Raw genomic sequence first — 24,183 nt, forward strand, 5'->3', positions numbered from 1 at the left:
AATCTATTTCCAATTATGACCTCAAGGTCAGATCAAGAACTCGGGAGGCAGTAAACCAGGGTCTCTCCTGTGGTGGGATGCTGGGCAACTCACTCCCCCTCCATAAAACAGAGATCTCTCTCTCCTTTTGTATCCTGAGATGAAAAGGGTTAAATCAGTGCAAACTATTACTGCTGTACAAATAATGATCAAACAAACCCATCCGAGATAATATCATCAATCTGTATTAAACTGTACACCAAAGAATTTTATACAGCAAAACAGGTCAGTAAGGGCACATATTATATTCCAGATGAAAAGCCAACTGTGCATGTGTTGATAAAAGAAGGAGGCGCCAAATGTAGGATCTCATATACTACCATCAGCTGCTCCAGAATGAAAGCCTAAAATCTTTCACTCTACGCTGAGCCAAAAGTTCGGCTTGTTAACATTTAACGCTTATCGATAATCTAACGCATCACAGAGTTAGAATGTATGAAGAGTATTATAAAGTGGGACAGTTTCTAACACGTGGTTATCTCCATTTCTTCTCCCAAGACTAACAGACACTGAGACAGACAGATGCAATGGGGGAGAGAGGGGAGAGAAGAATCAGTGTTTGGCATCTGACGTGAACAACGTATTACACTTGTCTACAACATTCAGTGATTCTACACAATAGGCTTTCAAAAACAGATCATCTCAGGACTTCATGGGAGTGTGAACTTTGGCAAGGAGAGTTAAACTTTCTATGACTTTGGCTTCCTAGGGGAGAAGTCAAGCAGTAGCAAGGGGTTACGGAGGTTAATAGAGGATTCTTCGCGACATGACGTGAATACTAACAGGGAGGCATTTGGATCCCAACTTTGCCAATCGTCAGGGATGGTTGACCCAGAGAATGAGGAACGACCCATTCTGGACCTCAGGCCTGGTGAGAAGTTCAGATCCAGGACTATCTGAATACAGTTAATTCTGGCATGGTTCTAATAGTTTCCCTGACCAGTGTGGATAAAGGGTCTCCGGGGTACCCTGCCCCAAATGCCTGAGAACTGCCCTGCTGCTATTAAAGTGTAGTTCTTCCAGGATGCTTTTCATCTGTAGATCTCAATGTACATGACAGAAAAAAGGTCAGTTTCATCATCCCCATTCTATAGACTGGGAAACAGATCTAGAAAAGGGAAGCAGCTAACCCAGGAACAGAACCCTGGTCTCCTGACTCACAGGCCAATGCCCAATCCGCTGGACCTTGCTAAAAAGCCCCACACGAAGTGCCTCTAGCTAGACTAGATAACACTTCCCATTCCCCCGCAGGAATTAACCTACCAAGGGAACGCAGTGTTAGAACCACGACAACACTGTTTCACCTCTCTCGCCAGCCGGTTGTTAACACACCTTCCATGTTCTATCACATGGACGGCACAGCTGAGCTGTGGGACTTTCCTACTGCTACACTGTTAGAGTAATCCATAAGAAATGACCCTCTTCCATCCATATTGCACTATTAAAGAAGCAGAACAAAGACCAGAGTTATTTCCCATTTAGGAACAATAATAAAATAAAGGATCCTATTTCTCCTCCCGCCCCCATTACATTTTTGTCATTTTAAACCGATTTAACCAACTATTTATGGCAACTGTGAATTGAAACCAGTTTCCTGTCTAGTATCTATTCCTTCCATTGTGCTCATGCTACTCATTTATTGTAGGAGCTCTTCGCACCGGTTTCCCCCCCCCCCCACTGCTCTAAAGTAAAGTAATTGAACCACTGGTTTTAGGGGGAAAAAGACGTTGTGTAAATGAGAATCAGGCCCCGAGGGCTCATTTCACATTGCTCTCAGCACACAGGAGGCCCAAATGCAGGTGAAGATGTCACTTACACGAAGACCCCTTTACAGGGGTCTTAAGTGAGTCTCAGATCCATTGGAGCTTTACAAAAGTCCTGATCGACAGCCCACTGAAGTCAATGGAAAGACTTATGACCGTTCAACAGGATCAGACATGAGGGGCAAAAAAAGAAGATGGGCTAACTTCAGAGGATCCGAGTTTGGAAAGAGCTTCCTTTCAAAGGTTCTCCAGTCAGCCCAATCCAAATGTCAAGCCTTAGGATCACAGTTATTGCCATGAGTCCTTCTGGAAGGATTGCAGAGTGACTGATTATTAGGGAGTTAAATAATCCTCAGAGTGTTAGTTTTTTTCTTTTTTTAAAATCCAAATTAATATTTCCTTTCACCCCTCGGAATCTCAACATCTCCCGAGACCAGAGAGAGGCCTCCAAGATCTTGTGCACGCCGAGTGGAGATTACCAACCTCACCGTCATTACTGAAAATCACCCTGTACGGTGGGAATCATTTGCTATGGGAGGAAAAGCTTCCCTAGGCCTACAAGTTAGATCTTTTATGGTAAAGAAGTAGGTTAAGGCAATGGGCTTATCGAAGATCCATCAGCACCACGTCTCCCTCAGTTATTGTCACGTGAGTGCAGCTCTGAAAGAAAGAGGAAAAATGGGAAGGTTATTTAAATATCTTCATCCCTTACATTCTATTGACCCTACTTACATGGCCCTCACTGTGGCCTCGAGCATCTCAATCAGTGGATTTTATTCTTACACCCCCATTGTACAAATTGGGAATTAAGACACAGGGTACATTAAGCAGCAGAGAGTCCTGTGGCACCTTATAGACTAACAGATGTATTGGAGCATAAGCTTTCATGGGTGAATACCCACTTCGTCAGATGCAGCATTAAGTGACTTGCCCAAGGTCCCACAGGGAGTCTGTGGCTGAACCAGGACCTGACCCCAGGACTCTCTAGTCCAAATCGAGCGTCCTACCCATTAAACCATCCCTTCTGCCAGGAATAACTTAAAGCATTAGTCATCAGTAGACACTGAAGTATTTATAAAATCTGAGGCAGCATTAGCCCCTTCATTTCCTAGCTGGAGAACTGAGATACAGAGAGGGCAAAGTGACTTGTCCAATGTCAAACCGCAAGTCGTTGGCAGAGCTGGGAGTAGAGCCCAGATGCCCCCAGTCCTATTCTCTGTCCATTGGATCATGACACCTCCATTAGAGGAGGGGCAAGACAATTTTAGGAACAGGAACAAGCCCTATGGATAAATTTGCTCCATGAACAAACATGACGACTCCGCCCCCTGTTAGCAAGACATTCCAAGTTCCCTCTCACCATGTCTTCAGTAGGAATTTAGCCCCATTCTGCAGATGAGGATGCTGAGGCACAGGGTGGGGAAGCTACTTGCCAGAGGTCACAGCGCTAGACAGTGTGAGACAAACAGAACCCAGGAGTCCAGCCCAACAGCACTGCAATGATTAACCCAGACCAGACTCTCTCATACGTTCTAGGGGGGTGGTCATACACCCCCTTCTTTCCCTGGGTTATAGCCCAGCCTTGCAGTATAGCTACGACTTCAGTGATCGATTGAACAAGCCGAATGAGCTGCAGTTCTCAGTGTCCCTTCTCTTCAGGTACTTACGGTGAAGAGAGGTGGATCTTTGCTGTGTGGATGAAAGCCCTTCTGCCGACAGGAAGAGATCTCCTCCAGGCCATGATCTGTCAGCTTGAAGAATCCCGTCCTACAGAGATAAGATGCTTTGAACAACCCGGGCCTCTTAAAAAGATCAGCAGAGCAAATCCCTTTAGGTCAGACCTGTTTTGGTTTTTCATTTTCCTTCTAATGTCATCTTAACAATGCAACCCTCACTGACACCTCCTCCTAGTCACCAAGGGTACGTCTACATTGCATTGTAAACCCAGACTCAGCTCGGAACTTAACCTCCCCTCCAATGCCCACACCAACCTCCCTGACTCTGGTCAGCAAGCACTGGGGACCTGAGTGCTGCTGAGATTCAGGTCCAACCCCTCCTCTTGCAGTGTGGACACAACTCAAGCCGCAGACCCAAGTCGGAAGGTTGGTCTAGTGCAGTATGCACGCGTTGAGTACGGCTGTAGGACACAGCTCCAGCAACTGTATGCCCAGGTTTACAACGCAGTGTAGATGCTCAAGGGTAGGCTTGGAAACACCGAGTCCACAAGTTTGGGTCCCACAGACCCAGGTTTACAAATGCAGTGCAGACCTACTCCTAGGGGGCCCAGCAGTGCTGCCTGGAGACAGAACCATCCCTGCCCCAAAGAGCTTACGGTCTACACAGACAAAGGAGGAATTCTCTGCATTTTACAGATGGGGAACAAAGGGCCAGCCATACGGGGGCAGGTCAAACGGCATGCGTAGCAGAGCTGGGAACGGAACCTACATCTATGGAATCTCATAATGCGGCCTAATCCCAGGCCAACCCCTCAAGTCCCCATGATGATTCTACAATAGTTTCCAACTAGTTCTAGGGAGAGCTTGGGATGGGCTGTTCAGAAGTGTCGAAGCGACTTTAGAGCAAAGTCCAGGGGACACGTGCACCTAAGGCCTGCTGTACAAACGCCACACAGGGTTTGCACTGGTAGAACTGTCGGGTGGGGGGCCCCACGAGATTTGACTGATACAGTTATAGCAGTACCTAGTGTAGACGCAGTCAGACTAATATGAAGGTTCCTATAACTGCATCCACACAGAGGGCTGTGTTATTTTAACTACACCAGGATAGCTAAAGCAGCAGAGCTTGGATGTTTAGACAAGGCCTAAGCTGACAAGACTGTCAGTTCTAGAAGGCGGGGACCATCTTTGTTCAGCACCTAGCGCAACGGGATCCTGCTCCATGCCTGCAGCGTTTAGGCACTACCGTAATACACCTAACAAACAACACTTTTGAAAATCCCATCTGCCCAGGAACGACATGCTTGGGAAGCAAACACACTCCCCTACTTACTCGTTGTATTTGGGTGCACACACAATGGCAATGGACTCAGCCAGCATCATCTGATAGGAGCAGTGTGTGTGCAGATCCACGCTGGAAAGAAAAGCTGTTTGCGTAGGGTGAGTCTAAACATGGATACATACAAAGGAAAGGAAAGAGTTAAGAAGCCTGGCTCAGAGATCAAGGCATCTGAAACAGCAGCAACGACTGAAAGTGGTCACAAAGAGTAGAGCATTTTTTATTCTATGACACAGATTAACAGAGCAGTAGCATGCTAAATCTTTACCGTATTTGACAGTCCAAACACGCCTCCCACTCCCAAAACAGCCATTTCAAACTAAGATTCCCCTCTTTGTTTGATACTAAACTGAGAAAGACACAGAAAAGGATGTAGGTGGCTGAAGAAGCCCCGTGTAATCTTGCATCTCAAAGCACACTTAAGTACAGTTATAAGCTATATTATATGCACCCCCACATAGGAGTCCCTTCACAAACTAACGAAATGCAGCCCCTTCTGGGGTGGAACACGTTAACTGTTTAACACAGTATAGCCACACCAAACAGGGCAGGAGGTAAGAAGATTCTAGAATCCAGTCAACACTGTCACATCCCAGCCTCCTTAGCTGTAACATCTAAAATAATGAAGATCAATTGGCATTGGATGGATTTAATGGGGTTAGATCCCTTCAGATGAGAACAAATCTCCCACAACCCTTCACCCTCCCCTACTGAAGAAGAAAGGTCTCTTTCTGCAGGTCCCTTGGCTCTTTGAGAGGGGAAGGTAGTGCCTAGGGAGACAACCTGGCCAGTATCTTGCAGTTGCCAGTGTTTGCTAGGCAGCTGCCACATTGGAAACCGCGTTCCGCAGCATGAAATGTTTTGCTTGGCGTTTGGCACCACTCCGAAGACTGAGTCTGGCTGGGAACCAGACCAGCTCTGGAGGCAGTAGAGGAATCTGGAGCTGACTCGCCATGTGGTGGGGCGGTCTGGAAGAGGAGCTGAGGAAAGCACCATCCCGGGGAACCGCTGCGGGGTTAAGCAGAGGCATCTGGCTCAGAGCTGGAGCTTCAGAAGGGAAGCTGGACAATGGCTCCGTTGTTAAGGCAAAATACCTGAGACGTCTGCGTAGCTCTCAAGTTGCATAAGCAACTTTTCCTCTTGAGCGCTCCCAGGGCAGGGGGCTGGGAGAATGGGGTCACAAGACCCTTCCTCATCTCCCAAAGCCCCGTACTGAACAGGCCAGCTTTCCTAGGTTGAGGATGACTGGAGCTCCCTGCAGCAAACGCCAGCGCTGCTCTCTGCTCTGATGGAGGTGGAATTTAATACCAAACAGAAGTTATAGAACCTGCTGCTTAGGCTTTCAGGGGAAAAAGCTTCCACTCAAGATCCTTATGTTCAAGGGGGCAGTACTGATGTTCCCGATTGGGGGTGGGGTGGGGGGAGGAGATAGAGAAGGAAAAGAACTTGCCCAAGATTTTGTTTCTATGCACAGCCAGTTTGGGAAGCTCTGCACGCAATGATCATTACAATATAATGACTTAACAAAGAGGGTTTAGAATCATAGAATATTAGGGTTGGAAGGGATTTCAGGAGGTATCTAGTCCAACCCCCTGCTCAAAGCAGGACCAATCTCCAACTAAATCATCCCAACCAGGGCTTTGTCAAGCCTGACCTTAAAAACCTCTAAGGAAGGAGATTCCACCACCTCCCTAGGGAACCCATTCCAGTGCCATACTGGATCAGACTAGCTAGCCCAGAATCTCACCTCCAGCAGTGGCCAGCACCAGCTGCATCAGAAGAAGAAATCCCATAGAGGATACTTTACCTATCCCCTTAAACCGGCTTTCCAGGGTATTTGCTAGGAGTTTTAAGGTCGGGCCTGCAGGCTCAGGGAAGCACTTACGTGGATCCAGCCCAGAGTGATGAGGCTGTCCTGATCCTGAATCAGGAAGAGCTCCTCCTCGTTCTCCGTGTTGCAATAATCAGGGCCTCCATGTTGTTTGGGGACAATGACGTGCGTTATCGTGAATTCGTTCCTCAGCTGGAAGATAGCAGGGAGAGGGTGGTTACAAAGAGGACAGTGATCAATTGCTCTCCATGTCCACAGAAGGCAGGACAAGAAGTAATGAGCTTAATCTGCAGTAAGGGAGATTTAGGTTAGATATCAGGAAAAACTGTCCAACTCCAAGAGCTCTGGAACAGGCTTCCAAGGGAGGCTGTGGAATCCCCATCATTGGAGTTTTTGGAAAACAGATTGGACAAATCACTGTCAGGGATGGTCTAGGTTGTCTTGGTCCTGCCTCAGTGCAAGGGGCTGGTCTAGACAGCCTCTCAAGATCCCTTCCAGCCCGACATGGTCTGATCCCACAAGGCAGTCTATGGTGGACAGAGCAACGCATCAGAGCATTAGCAAGTTTTAGTGCGGCTGTTATACGCTGCATTGACTACACAAGGCCCCAGTCCTGAGCCCAGAACTGAGGCCAAGGTGTCTGTCTTACCACAGGATGATAGACAACCAGAAAGCTTTGGGATGTACATTTAAAAAAAGCTTAGGGTCATATACCAACAGAACACTTCTACATTACGCCGGCCGAAGTTATGAATGGGATGATGAAATGGGGTCAACAAAGGGCCCGATGACCCAAGAAGTCCCTGCCACTCGGCCCCCAGGAAATCTTGTAACGATGAGGTTAGCAATTTGACCCTAACCCACATGAGTCATGACTGGACGTTACTACCCCCTGACGGCAGCTCAGTGACGTATTGGGTGGGTCTGAGTCCCCAGTGGAAAACTGCCCATTTCACTACTTCAATTGTAAGCCCCTTGGGGCAGGGACCATTGTTTTGGTCAGTGTTTGTACAGCACCTAGCACAATCGGGTCCTGAGCCATGTCTGGGGCTCCTGGGTGCTCTCATAGCATAAATAATTAAAAAAACCATCCCCAGCTGCCAATGATTAATAATGATAAAATACTTTGCTGTTACACAGCACTTTGAGAGGAAGAATTTATCACCGCGGGGGGAGGAAGGGGAGCTGGGAGTACTGGGGAGAAGCTACTATAATTAGGAAGCCTTTGGGGGGAAAAGAAGGACCCGATTGCCAACCAAACAAGGTGCCCAATCGTGCAATCAGATCCCAGCAGATGGATCCCCGTTGATTTCAAGGACACCTGTCCGCATGCAATCCCATTCTGCATGGATCTGATCGCAGGATTGGGGCCCACGATGCAATTGCAGAAGGCGAGCAGCGGAGCACAAATACCCATCAAGACAAGGCTCGTGAAGGTGGAACGAGCATAAAGCCACAGCCTGCACTGTTCGGGTCTTTAAAGAGTCAACAGGGCCAACTTAAGGTCACATGCAATGATGATTTAAAGGCAATGTAGGAGCCGACTTTAGAGTCGGAGTCAATGCAGGACATCGCAACAAAGGGTTTTTTTTTAAGGCGATCAAGGGGCCAAAGGGGAACCTAAGGCAAAGATATTGACATGGCTTTATCCAGAATGTCACCTTACCAGTTTCCCACACAGGATTCCACAGGTCTCCACACCCCGGGCAGTGTTAGCATCTGCTACCTGGAGGAACTTATGGCAGAGCACCTTGGGGATGACGACATGGCGAAGGCCCTCTGTCATTACGTCTGTGGGGACAGGAAAGGTAGATGTGAATACAAGGCAAGATTTGCTGCAATGTGCACCAGGAAATCAGGAAAGGTCAATACCTAAAGGGGTAGGGGAAATCATTTCAGCCCAAACAACTCAGGGCTGAGGTTTAAAAATCAATAAGCTAGGTACACAAATACCTGCTCATCATATTCCTAACGAGTACATGAAATCACTGGTGTTACTTAGCTCTTATATAGCACTTCTCATCCCTAGATCTCAAAAGGCTTTACAAAGATGGAGATGGGGAACCAGAGGCACAGAGAGGGGAAGGGGCCTTCCTAAAGACACAAAGGTTAGATGGAGCCAGGAGTAGAATCTGCAGGAGTTTGGACTCCCAGGCCAGTGCTCTATCCATTGGACCATGCTTCCCAAATTGTGTGTGTAAATCAAGTAATTGTGCAAGTGCAAAAGCGAGGATGCAAAACTGAACTGAATCAGAAAGTGAAATGGACCAGCCCATTTTCCCTCTCTCTAGCCTGGTAAAATACAAAGAGCATTAAGTGGAGAAAGGAAGTTTGATTTAAAAGAAACCATGATCCATTGTCGCGACCAAAAGGCTGAGTAACACAAGACAATAGCATATTGGGCCCAACTATGATCTCACACTAGTGGGACTATCGATTTCAGCAAAGGTCCTGCACCCATGTGAGTGGTCAAAATCAGGCTCGTTAATATTCCCCCTCTCCCCCATCTTGACAGCATCCCTTTAGAGACCAGAAATGCTTTCAGATGGGTATTGGTATTTTTAGGGCATGTGTGGAGGGAAAGGCCAGAGGGAGACAATCAAATGGCAAATCAGCACGGACTTAGCTCCGAATTTTGATCTCCGATTAGTCACTCCGGTGCGTATGTAAGAGGAGAATCCAGCCCTTGACCTGAATCTGACAAGGGACCGAATCCTGCAAAGAGCTGAAAACTGATCCCCGTCCTGCAAGGCACGTAAGCACGTGCTTAGCTTTAAGCAGGAGAACAGTCCAACTGAAGAGCTGTGTTGAATCGGGACCAGAGTGCTCAGCAATCTTCAGGTTCAAATGCCTACTCCTCTTAAAGGGGGAGGAGCTATTTACAGATACTCCAGAGATACTCTCTCGGTCAGCGCAAGCACTCACCACCCATAGAGTTAGGGTGGAAGCCGTTCTCCCTGCAGGGATGAGGAGGGCTAGAGATAAAGCGGAAGAGTGTCTAATACGTTATGTGTGTGCGTTTTCGCATAGGACACTTGAGACTGACACTATTTATGACGACATCTCTATTAGCATCCAGCCTAGGTTGAGGCACCAGTGTCACTAACAGGGGTTAATTCCAAAAGGTACTAACTGTTTTCCGGACTCCCCAAAGCTCCAGGTTTCAGAGATCTGTCCACGACAGGCAGTTTTGGTAGCACTGTCCCTACCACTGGGCTTGCAGGTGGAACAGGAGATGCAGGAAGCTTTGGGGTTAAGTCAGTGGGGGGCTTTTCCACGCCTGGTATCAGGGGTCCCCCCTGAGACTCAGGACCTAGCTCTGGCTTCCCGAATTCCTGCAGGATTCTCAGACGCTCTTTCTCCAGCTCCTTGCGCCGGATCAGCTCCTCGAAGGCATTAAATTGCTCCTGTTCTGCCTGTTGCTGCTTCATCTGGGCAACCCTTTGCCTCTCCTCCTCCAGCTGCTGCTGCAGAGCCAGATTACGTGCAAACTCCTCCTCCTCCTTCTTCTGCAATAGGAAATGTGTAGGGACAACAGACAGGAGGTCACTGGGGCTTGTGGTACAAACGGGTAAACTGAGCAGGGAACAAGCCTAGGCATTGTCAACCCCTTAGACTATCCCTTCCTCAGGACAAATCCTTTACGGATTAGCTTCCCTTCAACATGACCTGCTGAAACACATCCTCACACAGGAAGGGGCTGCAAAGGGCAACCAACCAGATCACATGTTAAACAAGTGGAAGACCACTGCCGCTTTGGCCCATGGACCCCAACGGGCTCCCACATACAGCACCAAGCTCGTTCGGACCCCATTGTCTGGAGCGTGTCTGAACCGAGTGGTTTAGGTCCGAGCCTGCGGATCAGACAAACAAGGAGGCCGGGTTGGAACAGACAGGGTAACAAAAATAGGATGCGTGCAATTCTTAATAGCAGTCACATCGTGCCACCTGTCCTCAGCTGGCAGTTTTCTGTCTGCATCACAGCAGAGGGGAGGTCTGAGGAACGACCTGCAGGAGGAGAAGGTGACTGGCTTTATGGACTCAGACTGGGAGTCTTTCCTCCCTGCCTGGCCCTTACGCAGGGAGGAAAGCACAAAGGTGATTTGGGAAGAAGCAGGAGACCCGTCTAGGACAAGGCAGCAGCGACACGCTCAGGAAGTTAGCTCCCAGCACTGTGCAATACGAGGCTGCAATGCTACATTGCAGAATCCAGCTACCCAGTTTGCAGGTTCAAAGACCCTGGATATCAGTTTCCTTTGCAGCTGCCGGTTTTATTTGTGATGCTGATGTTTCACCTCACACCATTACTCACCTTTCGCTCACTGTATTCCACATACTCTTTGGTGTATCGCTTTAGCAGCTCCTTCTTCAGCTCCTCGGCTCTGGGGAACGCAACTTCTTTGAGTTTCTGGAGGGAGAGGGAATAAGTACGATGTCAGGACAGCAAGACCAGATGGGAATGTAGGGTCGGCAAGCCCACAGCACCAAGACAAAGTAAACTCAGCTCCCATACTTACTGCAGTAAGAGGTATTAGGAGAGGTTAAGCCACAAACCGGCAGGGGGCTGGGATACGGACGGCTACAGCAGAGAAGCAGGAGTCAGAGAAAGGACCACTCAACCCAGAGAGAAACAAAGAAGTGGTGCTGCAGCATCCTGCTGGTGCATCCGCACGCAGCACCAGTGGGACACATTGATCACATACTGATGTATCAAGGGCGTAAGGTCCGCATTTCCCACCCCCTCCCTGGCTGCTGGGTGGGGAGATGGTGTTCCATGCTGCCTGGCACCCATGGGCGCTGCGAGAGCCAGCGATGCGCTCAGTCATCTACCCAGACGTGCACATCTGCAGCCCCGAAGAACTGCACGAGGTTTTGGGGGAAAACAGGCTCACAATTAGAGGGTCTCTACCCAGATGCGCCACAATCTGAGCACAAGACTGGCACTCAGAAAGTCCCGTGTCCTAATCCCTGGCCCTCACGGAGACTTGTCATTTGGGGCCCTATTTTGAGAGGTGCTAAATGCTCTGAATTCAACAAGGGCTGCAGGTAATGATAACCGACTCAGCCGCCCCTTCCCCTCCACCCCAGAGCCAAACCTTTGGAGCATCTGTGCTCAAGACTCAGCGAGCCAAGCTTGTCGGTTCTGAAGCCTGTGTCCAAAACACCCCCAATGCCCACATGCAGGATAGGGAGGTGAACATGCAAGTTGGCCTGTGCGAACGGTGCATTTCACGTACTGCTGTAAGAATATGGCCCAATGAATACCAAGGAGAAGAGATGATAGCAATCCAAGGACCAAAACACTGGAAGACCTAGGCTGAATATTAGGGAAAGATACTTTCTAACAAGACCTGCCCTACTGGGAATGGTCTCCCACGGACAGGGTGGAAGCCCCATTACTTCAGAGAGCGAGTAGTAGATAGGACAATACCACAGACAGTGTAGCAATAGGGAACAGGGCTGGAAGCCTGGCCAATAGAGAACGGGAGGAAGAGGTACCTGAACTACCATGAGGCATCGCGGCAGCATTTCCAAATTGGAATGTCAGTTTTTGGCTTTTCTATATTCAAGTTTTTGACCAAAAAAATAACAACAATTTTCCACAGGAACCCTCTCTCCATTTTCCTGACCAGCTCCAATAAAAAACAACCCAGCAATGGCAGGATGACAGACCACACGACACACCAGGTCCTTTTCTACTGCCAACATCTATTATTTTAATGTTGTCTAATAGAAATTATTGAGCGAGAAAGAGACTCTTTGTAACACCATTGCGAGCTGCGACAACTTACCTTCACTGTGTCTTTCTTCTCAGGGAGGACAGCGGTTTTGTAATCGCGATGCTTCGGCAGCTTCTCTATAAACAGCCTGCAAACGCAGAGCAGAAAGATTGCGTTTCCAAACGGTGGCTGCAAGACGCAGGAAGAGATGGAAGACAACAGTAGTTCTAAGCTGGGTTTCTTGCAGCCCAGCACAGATGTGCTCTGCGTTCCCACTTGCAGTGCTCAATGCTTACATCCACTACTCTGCTTGTGCTTGTGCGTTCCTCATCAATAGCAACTTCCAAAGATTAACCTCCTCCCAGGTTCTTTGGGATAGAGACTGTCTTTGTACAGCACCTGGAACACTTAATCATTTGTAATATTAAAGTGTCCAGGAGTTCCAGTCATGGACTAGGACCCCACTGCTCCTGGTGATGTACAAACACTCCTAGTCATTCCACAATAACAATTTCCATTAAATGATGATAATGGATAACAACAACAACTTCCATTAAAACAAATTCGAACTGGAGTAAAATTGAATAGACCCAGAATACAGCAGACTATTCATGATGGCCCCAATTCAGAGCGATACTGAAGCACAACTGAAGCATGACAGTTGTTCCATTAAAGTCAGCGAGGTTACTCACATGCCTCAGAATCTCGTTAACTCAGGGCCTGCAGAAGGGAAATGAAACCATTTGCGCAGTAGCTGGGGAATCAGCTAATTTCCCCCATTCATATGACTTACATAAAAGTGAGCATCTGAGTTGAGAACCAGGAAGAGACAGAGGGAATGAACAGAACAGGATAATTATTGACTGATCCATCCCCTGCTGTCCAGTCCAAGCTTCTAGCAATCAGTGGCTTAGGGACACCCATAGCATGGGATTGTATCCCTGACTATCTTGGCTAATAGCCATGGATGGACCTAGCCTCCATGAACTTATCTAATTCTTTTTTGAACCCAGTTATACTTTTGGCCTTCACAACATCCCCTGGCAATGAGTTCCACAGGTTGACTGTGTGTTGTATGAAGTACTAGTTTTAAACCTGCTGCCTATTGATTTCATTCAGTGACACCTGGTTCTTGTGTTATGTGAAGGAGTAAATAACACCTCCCTATTTACTTTCTCCACATCAGTCATGCTTTTGTAGACCTCAATCATATCTCCCCCCACCCCCCGTGTCATCTCTTTTCCAAGCTGAACAATCCCAGTCTTTTTAATTTCTCCTCATATGGAAGCTTTTCCATTCCCCTAATCATTTCTGTTGCTCTTTTCTGTACCTTTCCCATTTTTTGAGATGGGGCAACCAGAACTGGATGTAGAATTCCAGAGGTGGGCGTACCATGGATTTATATAGCAGCATTACATATTTTCTGCCTTATTATCTATCCTTTTCCTAATGGTTCCTAACACTGTTAGCATTTTTGACTGGCACTGCACACGGAGCAGATGTTTTCGGAGTCATCATGGATAGTTCTCCAATATCTCTTTCTTGAGTTGTAACGGCCAATTTAGACCCCATCATTGTGTATGTGTAGTTGGGATTATGTTTTCCAATGTGCATTGCTTTGCATTTATCAATATTGAATTTCATCTGCCATTTCGTTACCCAGTTTTGTGCGATCTCTTTGCAGCTCCTCGCAGTCAGATTTGGTCTGAAACCATCTTGAGTAATTTTGCGTCATTTGCAAACTTTGCCACCTCACCCCCTTTCCAGATCATTTATGAATATGTCGAACAGGGGGACCTGCTATTTACCTCTCTCCATTGTGGAACCTGACCATTTATTCCTACTCTTTGTTGCCTATCTTTTAACTAGTTACTGGCTCACGAGAGGGACCTTCTCTCTTATCCCAGTGGGATAAGAGCACCTACTCCCAGGGCATATTAATGCTTATACGGCCCATAGAGGAGAAGCGCTATATAGAAGTTAAAACTGGAGCCAAAAATAGTCAAAGGATCCAGAGGACTATCTATGACAGTCCTGCTCCAGCAAGGTATTTACTCACATGCCTACACTTCAGGCTAAGCAGCTATAAATGCCAACTACGATGATCTGCTACAAGGCACTTTTGGCTGTGTAACCATCTCCCAGCGTGGCATCTGCTCCAGTGTCTGAACTGGACTTTCAGCCACCCTCCCAGCTAACCAGCTAGGAGCAGCAATGGTGACTGGCAGATACCCAGTGGAGGGAAGAGGGACAGAAAGGACTAAGCAGTAGCCCAAGGAAGAGTGGTACAAGGAAACAATCAGACCATACCTGACCCAGTTAGAGTTAGAGCTCGCACAGTGATCACAAAGATGAGCAAAGGGATGGAGTGCAAGCAAAGGCTGAGGGAACTATGTTTAGTTTGGAAAAGAGGAGATTAAGGCGGGGGGAATATGAGAGAGGTCTTCAGACACTTGAAAGGCTGCCGTAGAAAAGACGGAGAAAAGTTGTTCTCTTGCCACACAAGGCAGGACAAGAGGCGACGGGGTCAAACTACAGCAGAGCAGATTTAGATTAAATCTCAGGAAAAAACTTCCTAACTGTAAGAATAGTAGGACAATGGAACAGATGCCTAGGGAGGTTGCGGTAACTTCTTCACTGGAGGATTCCAAAGGAGGCTGGATAGTTTAGACACAACAAATCCTGCATCTTGGCAGGGGGTTAGACTACCTGACCCTTACGGTTCCTTCTCGCCCTCAGAGTTTATGACCACGGAGTTTATATTGGAGAGCGCATTAACTAGCATGAAAAACATTCCTCACGCCGATTCGTGTTCCCGGCTGGCCTGCTGCTCCCTGCACACAGCTGCGAAGCAGGCGACGCGACCCTTGGATCATTGCAAACCACTTTCAAAGCTGGAGAGGAGGGAGAGTCATTCGGATGGGGCAGGAACAGGAGCTGCACATCTGGGGTGTGGGGAGAAGGCTGGGTTTCAGCACATGCTCCAAAGCGGGATTCCGCAGATGAGGAAAAGCCACATGGCAGACCCAACATGATCATTAAGGAAAGACAGAAAACCCAGGTACCATGAAATCAATCAGGTCAGAGAACAGCGACACGAAATAAACCCATCCGTGTGTTACAAAAGTCTCTGTTTACGCACCCCTTACTCACAGGAGTAACTCCTTACTTGTGGGCATATAGGGCACATCTACCCCGCAGAAATACCTGTGGCCAGCAAGTCTCACAGCCTTGGTCTGCAGGCTGAGGCTTGTGCTTCGGTGCTAAAACGAGCCATGTAGATGTTCTGGCACAGACTCTGAAAACCAGACCCCAAGGTCCAGCCACGCAGGAACATCTACACAGCTACTTTCAGTGCCACAACGTAAGCCTGAATCTGGAGAGACGGGCTCAGAGACTCGCTGCTGCGGGGGTTTGTTTTTTTGCTGTGTAGGCACCTGATGGGGCTACGGGCACGGGTGGGCAAGTGCTGCGGGATCAGCTTTCAACAAACGCTTTGCCCCGAAAGGGTGAAGCCACCACTTGGCTCCGGGGAGACCTTTGCAGACGCACAAATCGGGAGCAATAGATCCAGAGGCCTGGCAATGGGACACAGAGGGTTTCCCTCCCTCTCCCTCGCCAGCGAGAATCTGAGCCAGGCCAACCGGGACTCAAAATCCCTGATCATCTCATAGCTTTTCACTGGCTTGTGTGGAGCTGGTGACCTCAGTCCATCTGCCAGCTGGCAGGTGCCCCTAGAACATAAGTCACCCTCCGATTGGCTTCTTGCATTGGCAGGCTCAGCTGAGAGGCCAAGAACTGAATGTACCAAGGAAGAGACAACTCTGCTTGAGATCAGGGGGCCCAGTCAGCCCCATGCCCCTCCAGTCAGCTGGGCTGGGAGCACCAGACGCAGTGGCAAGGTGGGAGCACGCCCCTATCTGGATCCAACTGAGCAGATCTATGCCCAGGCAAAGCTCCACTGAAGCTAATGCATGGATCCCATTGTAGGATCAGGACCTTAAGGTTCCGTAGAACTTGTGGATTCTAACTGCATCTCAGTATCAGACACAGAGCTGCACCTGTTAGCATTGGCTGTCTCCCTCTAGGGGCGCTGCTAGATGAACTCTGGAAATAAAAGTACAAGCCAGTACTGCCTGAGCTACTGAACCCGGCCTATTAGCATAGCGACAACAGCAGGAGCCTGTCATCCAGCCACTGGGGGTGGATAAACAGCCCCACTGTGTTAGCATGAGTTACACATGGTTAAAAATCAAAGTTAGGACAATCAAGAGTTAAAGCTCCTACAGCTGAAACCCAAAGCCAATCACAAGCCCCGCCCCCTCAACTCTATTTAAGCTCAGTATGATGAGGGACTCCTCCCCACCATGCAAAACCAGACCTGGGAGAAGGCTGGATGCTGCAGATCTGTTGGAGGACGTAACAGACCCAATGCTGCAGGAGAGTTCTTTATAGCCCAAGGTCTTGGGGACAGCATGCAAGACAGCAAGTCTGAGCACCCCACTGTGCCGTGCCCGCTAAGGGAACAAAGTAGCCCTGAAAATATCGGATATTTCATGGTCAGGGCATACAGCCCTAATCCTTGGCTGTGGAGAGGGGAAGTGCCTGATCCTGAGACTGCTCGGTGCTGGGGCAGTCCCCTAACGAGGTAAAAAAACTCTGCTCTAGCTTATGCCAGTTGCCAAAGGCAGCCAGGGACTTGCTGGGACCCAGGATGTCAGCCCACACTGCTTTCCCACTAACATGTCCCCAGCTGCAGGAAGCGTCATGGCTGTATGCCCCACTGGAGGCATCACATACGCTGGAGCAAGCTTCGGCCAGCTGCCTAACGAGGACTGAGGGCAGTTTAGGGCCAGAGATGTACTTGTGTAATTAGAGAAATCAAGTCCGGCCAATGCATAACACACTGCTGTGCGGTACCTGGCTACAGCACATAGCCACACCCACCCACACCCTGTTTGTTATGGGACAAACTCTGCTCGCCCAACCAAGCCAATTCAGGGTAACAACCAACCACTGACGTGCCTTTGGCATTACACTGATAGAACAGGGGAGTCTGGCTCTATAGCTGGAAAGGGGCAAGCAGGGAAGATTCATAGGGTACCAGGCCAGAAGGGACCATTATGATCCTTTACTCTGTGCATTACACAGGCCAGAGAACGTCACCTCGTGACTGTTCCATGAAGCCCACAATGCCTGCTTGGGCTAGAACAGATCTTTTCACAGTCTTGTTCTAAACCTTTGAGCGATGGCAAATCCACCACAACTAGGTACATTGTTCCAATGGTTAATTACTCTTACGGTTACAAACGTGCACCTTATTGTTAGTCTGAATGCATCTACCTTCAGCCTCCAACCTGGATCTCGTTCTGCCTTTGTCTGCTGGATTAGATGACAGAGAAGCAAATGCAGAGGGCTAGATTCGGGCCTCCTTCACAGTGACGCAAGTCCAGAGTAACTCCACTGAACTCAATGGAGCCATTTCAGATTAGCGCCAAAGTAGGTGACACCAATTCTGGCCCAGAGGAACTAAATAAAATATCCTGCCGAGTAAATCAAATCTAGGTAGAACGAAAGGCTAATTTCAATTCACCAGCATTAGGGACAACAAAGTGCCGGGACCTGTCCAGACCACATAGCTTCCAGGGAAATGTACATGCCACGGCTCCTGGAGAGGGAACTCACCACCGTCTGTTGCCATTATCATGGAGAAGCGATTAGAACATTTGTTTAGCTAAAGGAGCTTTACGTAGCAGTGTGCGAGGAACGGAGCTGGAAAGATTCCACTTGATTTTACACTTACCAGCCTCCCACAGAGCCCAGAGCAATGTCCATAAAAGCCCAGGAAGTGGCAGGGGGGAAGAGAGGCTGGAGTCCAAGCTAATCAGAGAAAAATGTATTGAATTTAACAAGGTCGGGTGAGGAAAAAACTGTACAGACGCCCTGGAAAAGCAAGTGCCAGCAGGACACTGAATGGCATTGTGGGCCACCATCATACTTTGGGGAGTGGGCCCTCTTTTTTTAAGTTCCTGATTAGATTCAGGGAAAGTGCATAAAATAAATTGAAGCTGGAGTTTGCAAACGAGCCTAAGGGAGTGTGATGTTCATTGGGACTCGGGCATCTAACTCCCTTAGGCACCTGTGAGAATCCCAACGTTAATGCATTAAAAAGAGAGCAGCCTACACAGTTCAACCTTCTACAATTTGAGATCCCAGACTGACAGAACGCAAAAGCCAAGCAGGGCCTGGCAGGGTTAGCAATTAGATGGGAGATCGCTAAGAAAAAGCCACAGGTCTGCGGGAGTAGGTGAGGGCAATCCACAGCTAGGTCCCAGACGGTGCTGAGTGCCCATGAAGATGGGTGGGAGTCGATAATGGCCTCTCAGGATCAAGCACTTAACACGCGCCCATACTGAACCAGTGTCCTCAGTGCAGCCTTTCAAATGAGCCTCTGACCCTTGGTAAAAATCCCAGGCACTCTAAGAAGGTATTATTCACAGCCTGGGGCTAAGCAGCTGTCAGGTTTCACCCCAGGGGTGGGTGCATTTCAGTGCTGGACAAAGCAATCACCCAACATAGTTACATTTGGAAACCTCCACGGCATGACACTCTGTAGAGATATGACCATTGCCCCTATGTACAGCCGGGCAGCAAGAGAGGAGCTGGTGACGTCTCAACGTGGGGACAAGGAAGAGTCTCTCCCTGCCAATCCAGAGCAGAGAATAAGGATCACAGTGTACCAGATTCAAAACAGGGTTGCAAAGACCACCCTGAGGAGACACCGTTGTGCTTCACACCATACGGCTGCAGTGCAGAGCATAGGCGCTGACTCCGTGGGTGCTCCGGGGCTGGAGCACCCACGGGGAAAAATTGGTGGGTGCAGCGCACCCACCGACAGCTCCCCGCCCTGCCCCAGCTCACCTCCGCTCCACCTCCTCCCCTGAGCAGGCTGCCACGTCCTGCTTCTCCCCCCTTCCTCCCAGCATTTGCGCCGTGAAACAGCTGATTCGCGCAAGCCTGGGACGGAGGGGGGAGAAGGAGGAATGCGGCGCGCTTGGGGAAGAGGTGGGGACAGGGCGAGGATTTGGGGAGGGATCCAATGGAGCAGGGAGGGGGCGGAGTCAGGGCAGGGCTGCAGTTGGGGGCGGGCGCGAGCACCCACCAGTGCCAACAAAAGTTGCAGAGGACAGTCTTTATAGGTCAGAGGCATAATCAGGTCTAACCTGTGACTTTAAAGGGAGCATTTTACATTTTAACCCTGTAACAGGCTGACAGCCTTTGCCAGACATGCTCTGCCTTATTAGCAGGCGTTGAAAGGGAGAAATGGGTTCACTGAGGCAGAGGACTCATGATCCCCACCTCAATATAATGGAGAAGGGATCTTGCATGTGGGCTGAGCAGTCCTGAAGGAGGAACTGGAGCAGCAGGCAAGCCAGGGAAGTTGTTTGAGCCAAACTTTCTGATTGTTAATTTTTTTGCCAACAAAAGCAAACCCCAGGAAGTGGTAAACCGACTGTATGCCATGTGTGGACTGTTTTAGAACAGATTGGGAAAGGCCCCTGCTCCCAGCCTCTTACAAAATGCTGCAGTCACCTGGCAGCAGGAGGAGCAAAGGCTGACAGTACCAGCTGGTCAGGGGCCTCAACAGCAGAACATTTAGTGATTGAGTGATGAGGAGAGGGCATTTCCCAGTTTGCCTGGGACAGCAATAAACCTTGGCCCCCACCACAGCTAAGGTTGTGCTGGTGCACCAGGGAGAGCTATGACAGCAGTCAGAGAAAAGAGGTAAGTTAAGATCTTAAGTGCTATTCACCCTGCAGTCCAACGAAGGAAGCCCCAACATCCAACCCTGTCCCAAAGCCCAGACCACAAGATCTGTTGCTGGCTTCTACTCATTGGCCAGTAAATACCAGGTCAGATGAGAATGCACACCCAAGGAGGATGAGAATGAAAAGAGCATTAAGATTGGCAGGGCAGCCGGAGAGAACTGCTCTATGGTAAGGGGGTCTTGTCAGAGATAGGGGCCTGGCATTGCGTGAGGACGAGGAAGCAGCTGGGAGTGGCAAAGAGGAAGAGAGATAAAGCGACCATATCCCTGTTCAGTTCTTTAAGGGTTAACTCACGCTTCCCAACACGAGAGAACGTTTCTAGCGTGGATGGTTTGGGGGATGTTGGACTTTAAAGCTGACCCCTTGGTCTAGCCATTCAATGGTAGCAATACTTGGCACCTATGTAGAGCTTTTCATTCATTGTGAAGAGGCGGGTAAAGATCATCATCCCCATTTTGCAGATGGGGAAACTGAAGCACAGAGCAAGGATGCGACTTGCCCAACAGAACAGACCCCAGCTCTCCTGACTCCTAGTCACTCCTGGATTGTAATATATGGTGCATGACATCCAAAATAAGACAACAGCCCCAAAGAGCTTACGGTAAGTTATCCTCATGCAAAGCAAAGGAGCCCTTACGTGATATACTTGTTGTACAGTATGAAGGCGCGCTCAATGTTGCCTTCCTCAGAATAAATTGTCGCCATGCGGATGATTTCGAGCCCAGAGCGGTAATATCGCCGTGGCGGGACATCCTCATTCACCTCCACAGAGCTCCCCATCTGGATCAGCCTCCTGACTCGCTCCTCCGGAAGGAGGCTGACATCCGTGTGGTCAGGCATGAGGGCCAACGGGCTAGAGAGAGAATGAACACAATGCATGGAAATAGACATTATCCCGGTATATTCTCTACATCCAAATTTATCAGGCACATATCCTCACCGGGACATAAGGGAGGTGGAAGTGGTTTTCCTAGGAAAGGGGATATAGTGTTTGGGCTGAGCAGTCCTGTGGGAGGAACCCTAGGAGAAGCCAAGCTCTCATCAGAGCTTCACTTTTCAGATACATGCATTTTTGATTTGGGGGCAGAAATTCATTCGTGATTACCTGAGCCCCAATTACCCAGATTCAAGTTTTCAGGGGAGATCAGACTGAGTCTGAATTTCACCACTGTCCACCACTGGGTGTTTTGCAAGACGCCTCTTTAAACAAGCATTTCCCCGTAAACAATGGTGTCTCAAGACACTTGAAGAAGAATCAGTCACCTATCCCCACTCGCTGTAAGAAACTAGGTTATGGCATGTCTGCTACAGGTAGGGTGACCAGATGTCCCGATTTTATAGGGACAGTCCCGATTTTTGGGTCTTTTTCTTATATAGGCTCCTATTACCCCTCACCCCTGTCCCCATTTTTCATATTTGCTGTCTGGTCACCCTAGCTACACGTAAGTGATACAATCTCATACAGTGTTCTGATTCCATGGCAATGGCTGACACAGAATATAGGATAACTAAATAAAAGCAAGAATCCGCAGAATCTCCCTCTAACAACCAGAAAGCACAGTACCCCATCCAACCCCCCCTGCTCCTGATCCCACTTGGCTCCTGCAAACACCTTCTTCACCCTAGCAATGCCAGATTCTACCCTCTCCTCCCATCAGGGCCCCGTCAAACACGTTCCCGAGTGACCATCGACCTCCTTTCTGGTTCCCAATGATAATTTCAGGAGCCTGAGGCAGGCTGCAGGCAGAAAGCACTGCAAAGGGTTCAGGAAGCACCGCAGAATGGAACGCTTTCACACAAGAATCCTTACCTGTGTCAGTGTCCTGTTGATGGAGACCGGCCTCTCTGCTCCCCGACGGATGCTAGCCACTTGAACTCCTAAAAGCAGATAGTTTCCAAGTATCACCCACTGGGAACTAGACAGTTTATGGATTAAACCTTCAGTGAAATCAGAGTGCTGGATCTGTAACATCCTGTAAATCCCTCAGCAACGTGACTGCCACCAATCATCACTGCATTATGATTTCTTGCATCCTCCCACTAAACAAGGGGAAAGGTCTTGATCAGATACAACAAGGACCTGGGGATGTGAAGGGCTACAGGCAAAAGTAGTATCATTTCCAGCTTTACTTTCATGCAAGAGCCCCTTTTGAAGGTCTCAAATCCTGCAGTTCTTCATCCTCACTCTGCCAATATGCCTAGTGAACTTAATGGGAATTTTTCCTAAACAAGAGCTGTAGGATTTGGCCCGTAATAAACATCATATACTCTGTTCATCTTATAAACATAAGACAGTGGAATCCACTTTCATGACCTAAGGCTGCACAGTGCTGAGCTCCATCACACAAGAACAAGGGAAACCACTGTTCAGGAGCAGAGTTGAACTCCGTCCCGCCCCTGCTCAGTGCCTGCAGAACCAGGCTTATAGTGAAATCATTTCTCCCACATATCTGCCCTGGGGGTCAAATTCCAATCTGCACCTCACAATCCACTGATTATTCAGGCTTTACTATAAAGGGCGTTTCAGCTCACTAGAAGCCCACTCCCCTGTATAGACGAATATGCCTTTACAGCAGCAAGCGCCTGTATGCTTGCCAGTACATAACATATTACATTACCTTCCCCTCCACTTAACTACAACTCTGGAGCCATTCAGCAAGCCACCACTAACAGAGAGCGTGGTATTTAGGTAGCCCAATGAGACACAGCTTGCGCACCACAGGCATAAGAGGCAGCGCAGGGACAGCCTTCGGGACAAGCACTCACGTTTTGGGGGCAGAGTCGCCACCTGTCCTGGTTTTCCTAGGATCATCCCCTTTTTTGAGGCAGCCGCCCTCGGAAACCTGAAAGGTGCTCAGCACACACTGCCCGCCGGCCAGCGTGGGGGGTATGGATCACTCAGGCTACCCCAGTGTTGTCTTTTGATGGCAGCCCTGTTTGGGGGCCCAGCCGCTCTCAGATTCGCCCCCCCCAGTCAGCTGTCAGCACGATTAGGGGGCAGGGGGGGAAGGGCAAGGGCCCCTGAGGGCTCAGCAAAGGCCCCGCGCGTCGCAAGGTGGCCGGTCCCATCTCCTGGGCGGTGGGAACAGGCGAGGGGTCTCACACCTCCCACAACCTCAGAGATGGGGCGGGGCCGGGGTCTGCTCAGCGCCCCTCCCCCAGGGACAGCCTCACCCCGGAGCCCCCCGCCGCGGACAGGGCCTGACCTGTAGCTCGATGGCCCGTGGGTCCTCTCAGCCCAAAGGGGGGTGGGGGGTGTGTGGCACCAGCTGCCCAGCACCAGCTCCACTTCCGGGTGGCTGGGCTTCCCTCAGCCTCGGTCTGAGCTACGGGCCACGCCCCTTATGAATAAGCTCTATTCTGGCCTAGCGTGGGCGGGCCACCCTTGCTCTCAACAGCCAACCAGACGGCTTCTCCGCATCCGGGTCTTCTCACTGAGCCGCCGATATCCGGTTTGGCGTCTCTGCCTTTTAGCCTCTCGACAAACTTTATTGGCCGGTCCGGGAACAATGGGGGCGTGGCAGCGGCCGGAAGTCCTGGGAGGCGGCCATCTTGGTATAGGCATGGGGACAGGAAGTGAAATCATGCCTGTTATGAGACCGGGGGTGGGGTTAGAGAGGGGAGTAGCCGCTTAAAGGGGCCGCGACCTGTCAGGGGAATAAGGGGGGGGGAAGGGTATGGGGGCTTAGCCCTGCCTGCACAGGGGGCTGCCCTCCTTGTGCCCCTCTGACTGCAACAACTTCACAGCCCTAGGGTTCCCCTGATGGCTCAGGCATCAGCAGGGGCTGGTGCCCTTGCTGCCAAAGACCTGGCCTTTAATTCCAGCCACCCAGGGCCATGTACAAGGGCAAGGTCTAAAGTATGTGCCCAAGCCAGGCTCTCCGTACTACAGGACATCTTTAAAGAGTACCTCTTAGCACCAAAAACAGGAGTACTTGTGGCACCTTACCGACTAACAAATTTATTAGAGGATAAGCTTTCGAGGG

General features: G+C 49.5%; 1 protein-coding gene across 1 annotated transcript; it reads right to left on the minus strand.

The window, feature by feature from the left end:
• Positions 1-296: 296 nt before the first annotated feature.
• On the minus strand, positions 297-23,492 carry STAMBP (STAM binding protein). The gene is made up of 11 exons (XM_054020199.1): positions 23,404-23,492; positions 22,008-22,075; positions 20,835-21,050; positions 12,441-12,516; positions 10,961-11,056; positions 9,782-10,157; positions 8,315-8,439; positions 6,703-6,840; positions 4,812-4,924; positions 3,470-3,569; positions 297-2,462 (listed from the first exon to the last, which is right to left on the minus strand). Exons 3-11 carry the CDS (start codon positions 21,035-21,037, stop codon positions 2,406-2,408), a joined length of 1,284 nt encoding a protein of 427 aa, XP_053876174.1. The 5' UTR covers positions 21,038-21,050; positions 22,008-22,075; positions 23,404-23,492; the 3' UTR covers positions 297-2,405.
• Between the last annotated feature and the right edge of the window lie 691 nt (positions 23,493-24,183).

The sequence above is a fragment of the Malaclemys terrapin genome, chromosome 2 (assembly GCF_027887155.1).
Source record: "Malaclemys terrapin pileata isolate rMalTer1 chromosome 2, rMalTer1.hap1, whole genome shotgun sequence".
NCBI classification, from domain to species: Eukaryota; Metazoa; Chordata; order Testudines; family Emydidae; genus Malaclemys; species Malaclemys terrapin.

What these genes read in the sequence shown, in the direction of transcription:
- STAMBP (XM_054020199.1), bottom strand. Translation starts at nt 21,037, where the DNA reads ATGCCTGACCACACGGATGTCAGCCTCCTTCCGGAGGAGCGAGTCAGG. An exon ending in AGAAGAAAGACACAGTGAAG is followed by an intron (nt 11,057 to 12,440) that starts GTAAGTTGTCGC and finishes CTCTCCCTCCAG; the next exon opens with AAACTCAAAGAAGTTGCGTT. An exon ending in TGGAATACAGTGAGCGAAAG is followed by an intron (nt 10,158 to 10,960) that starts GTGAGTAATGGT and finishes TTCCTATTGCAG; the next exon opens with AAGAAGGAGGAGGAGGAGTT.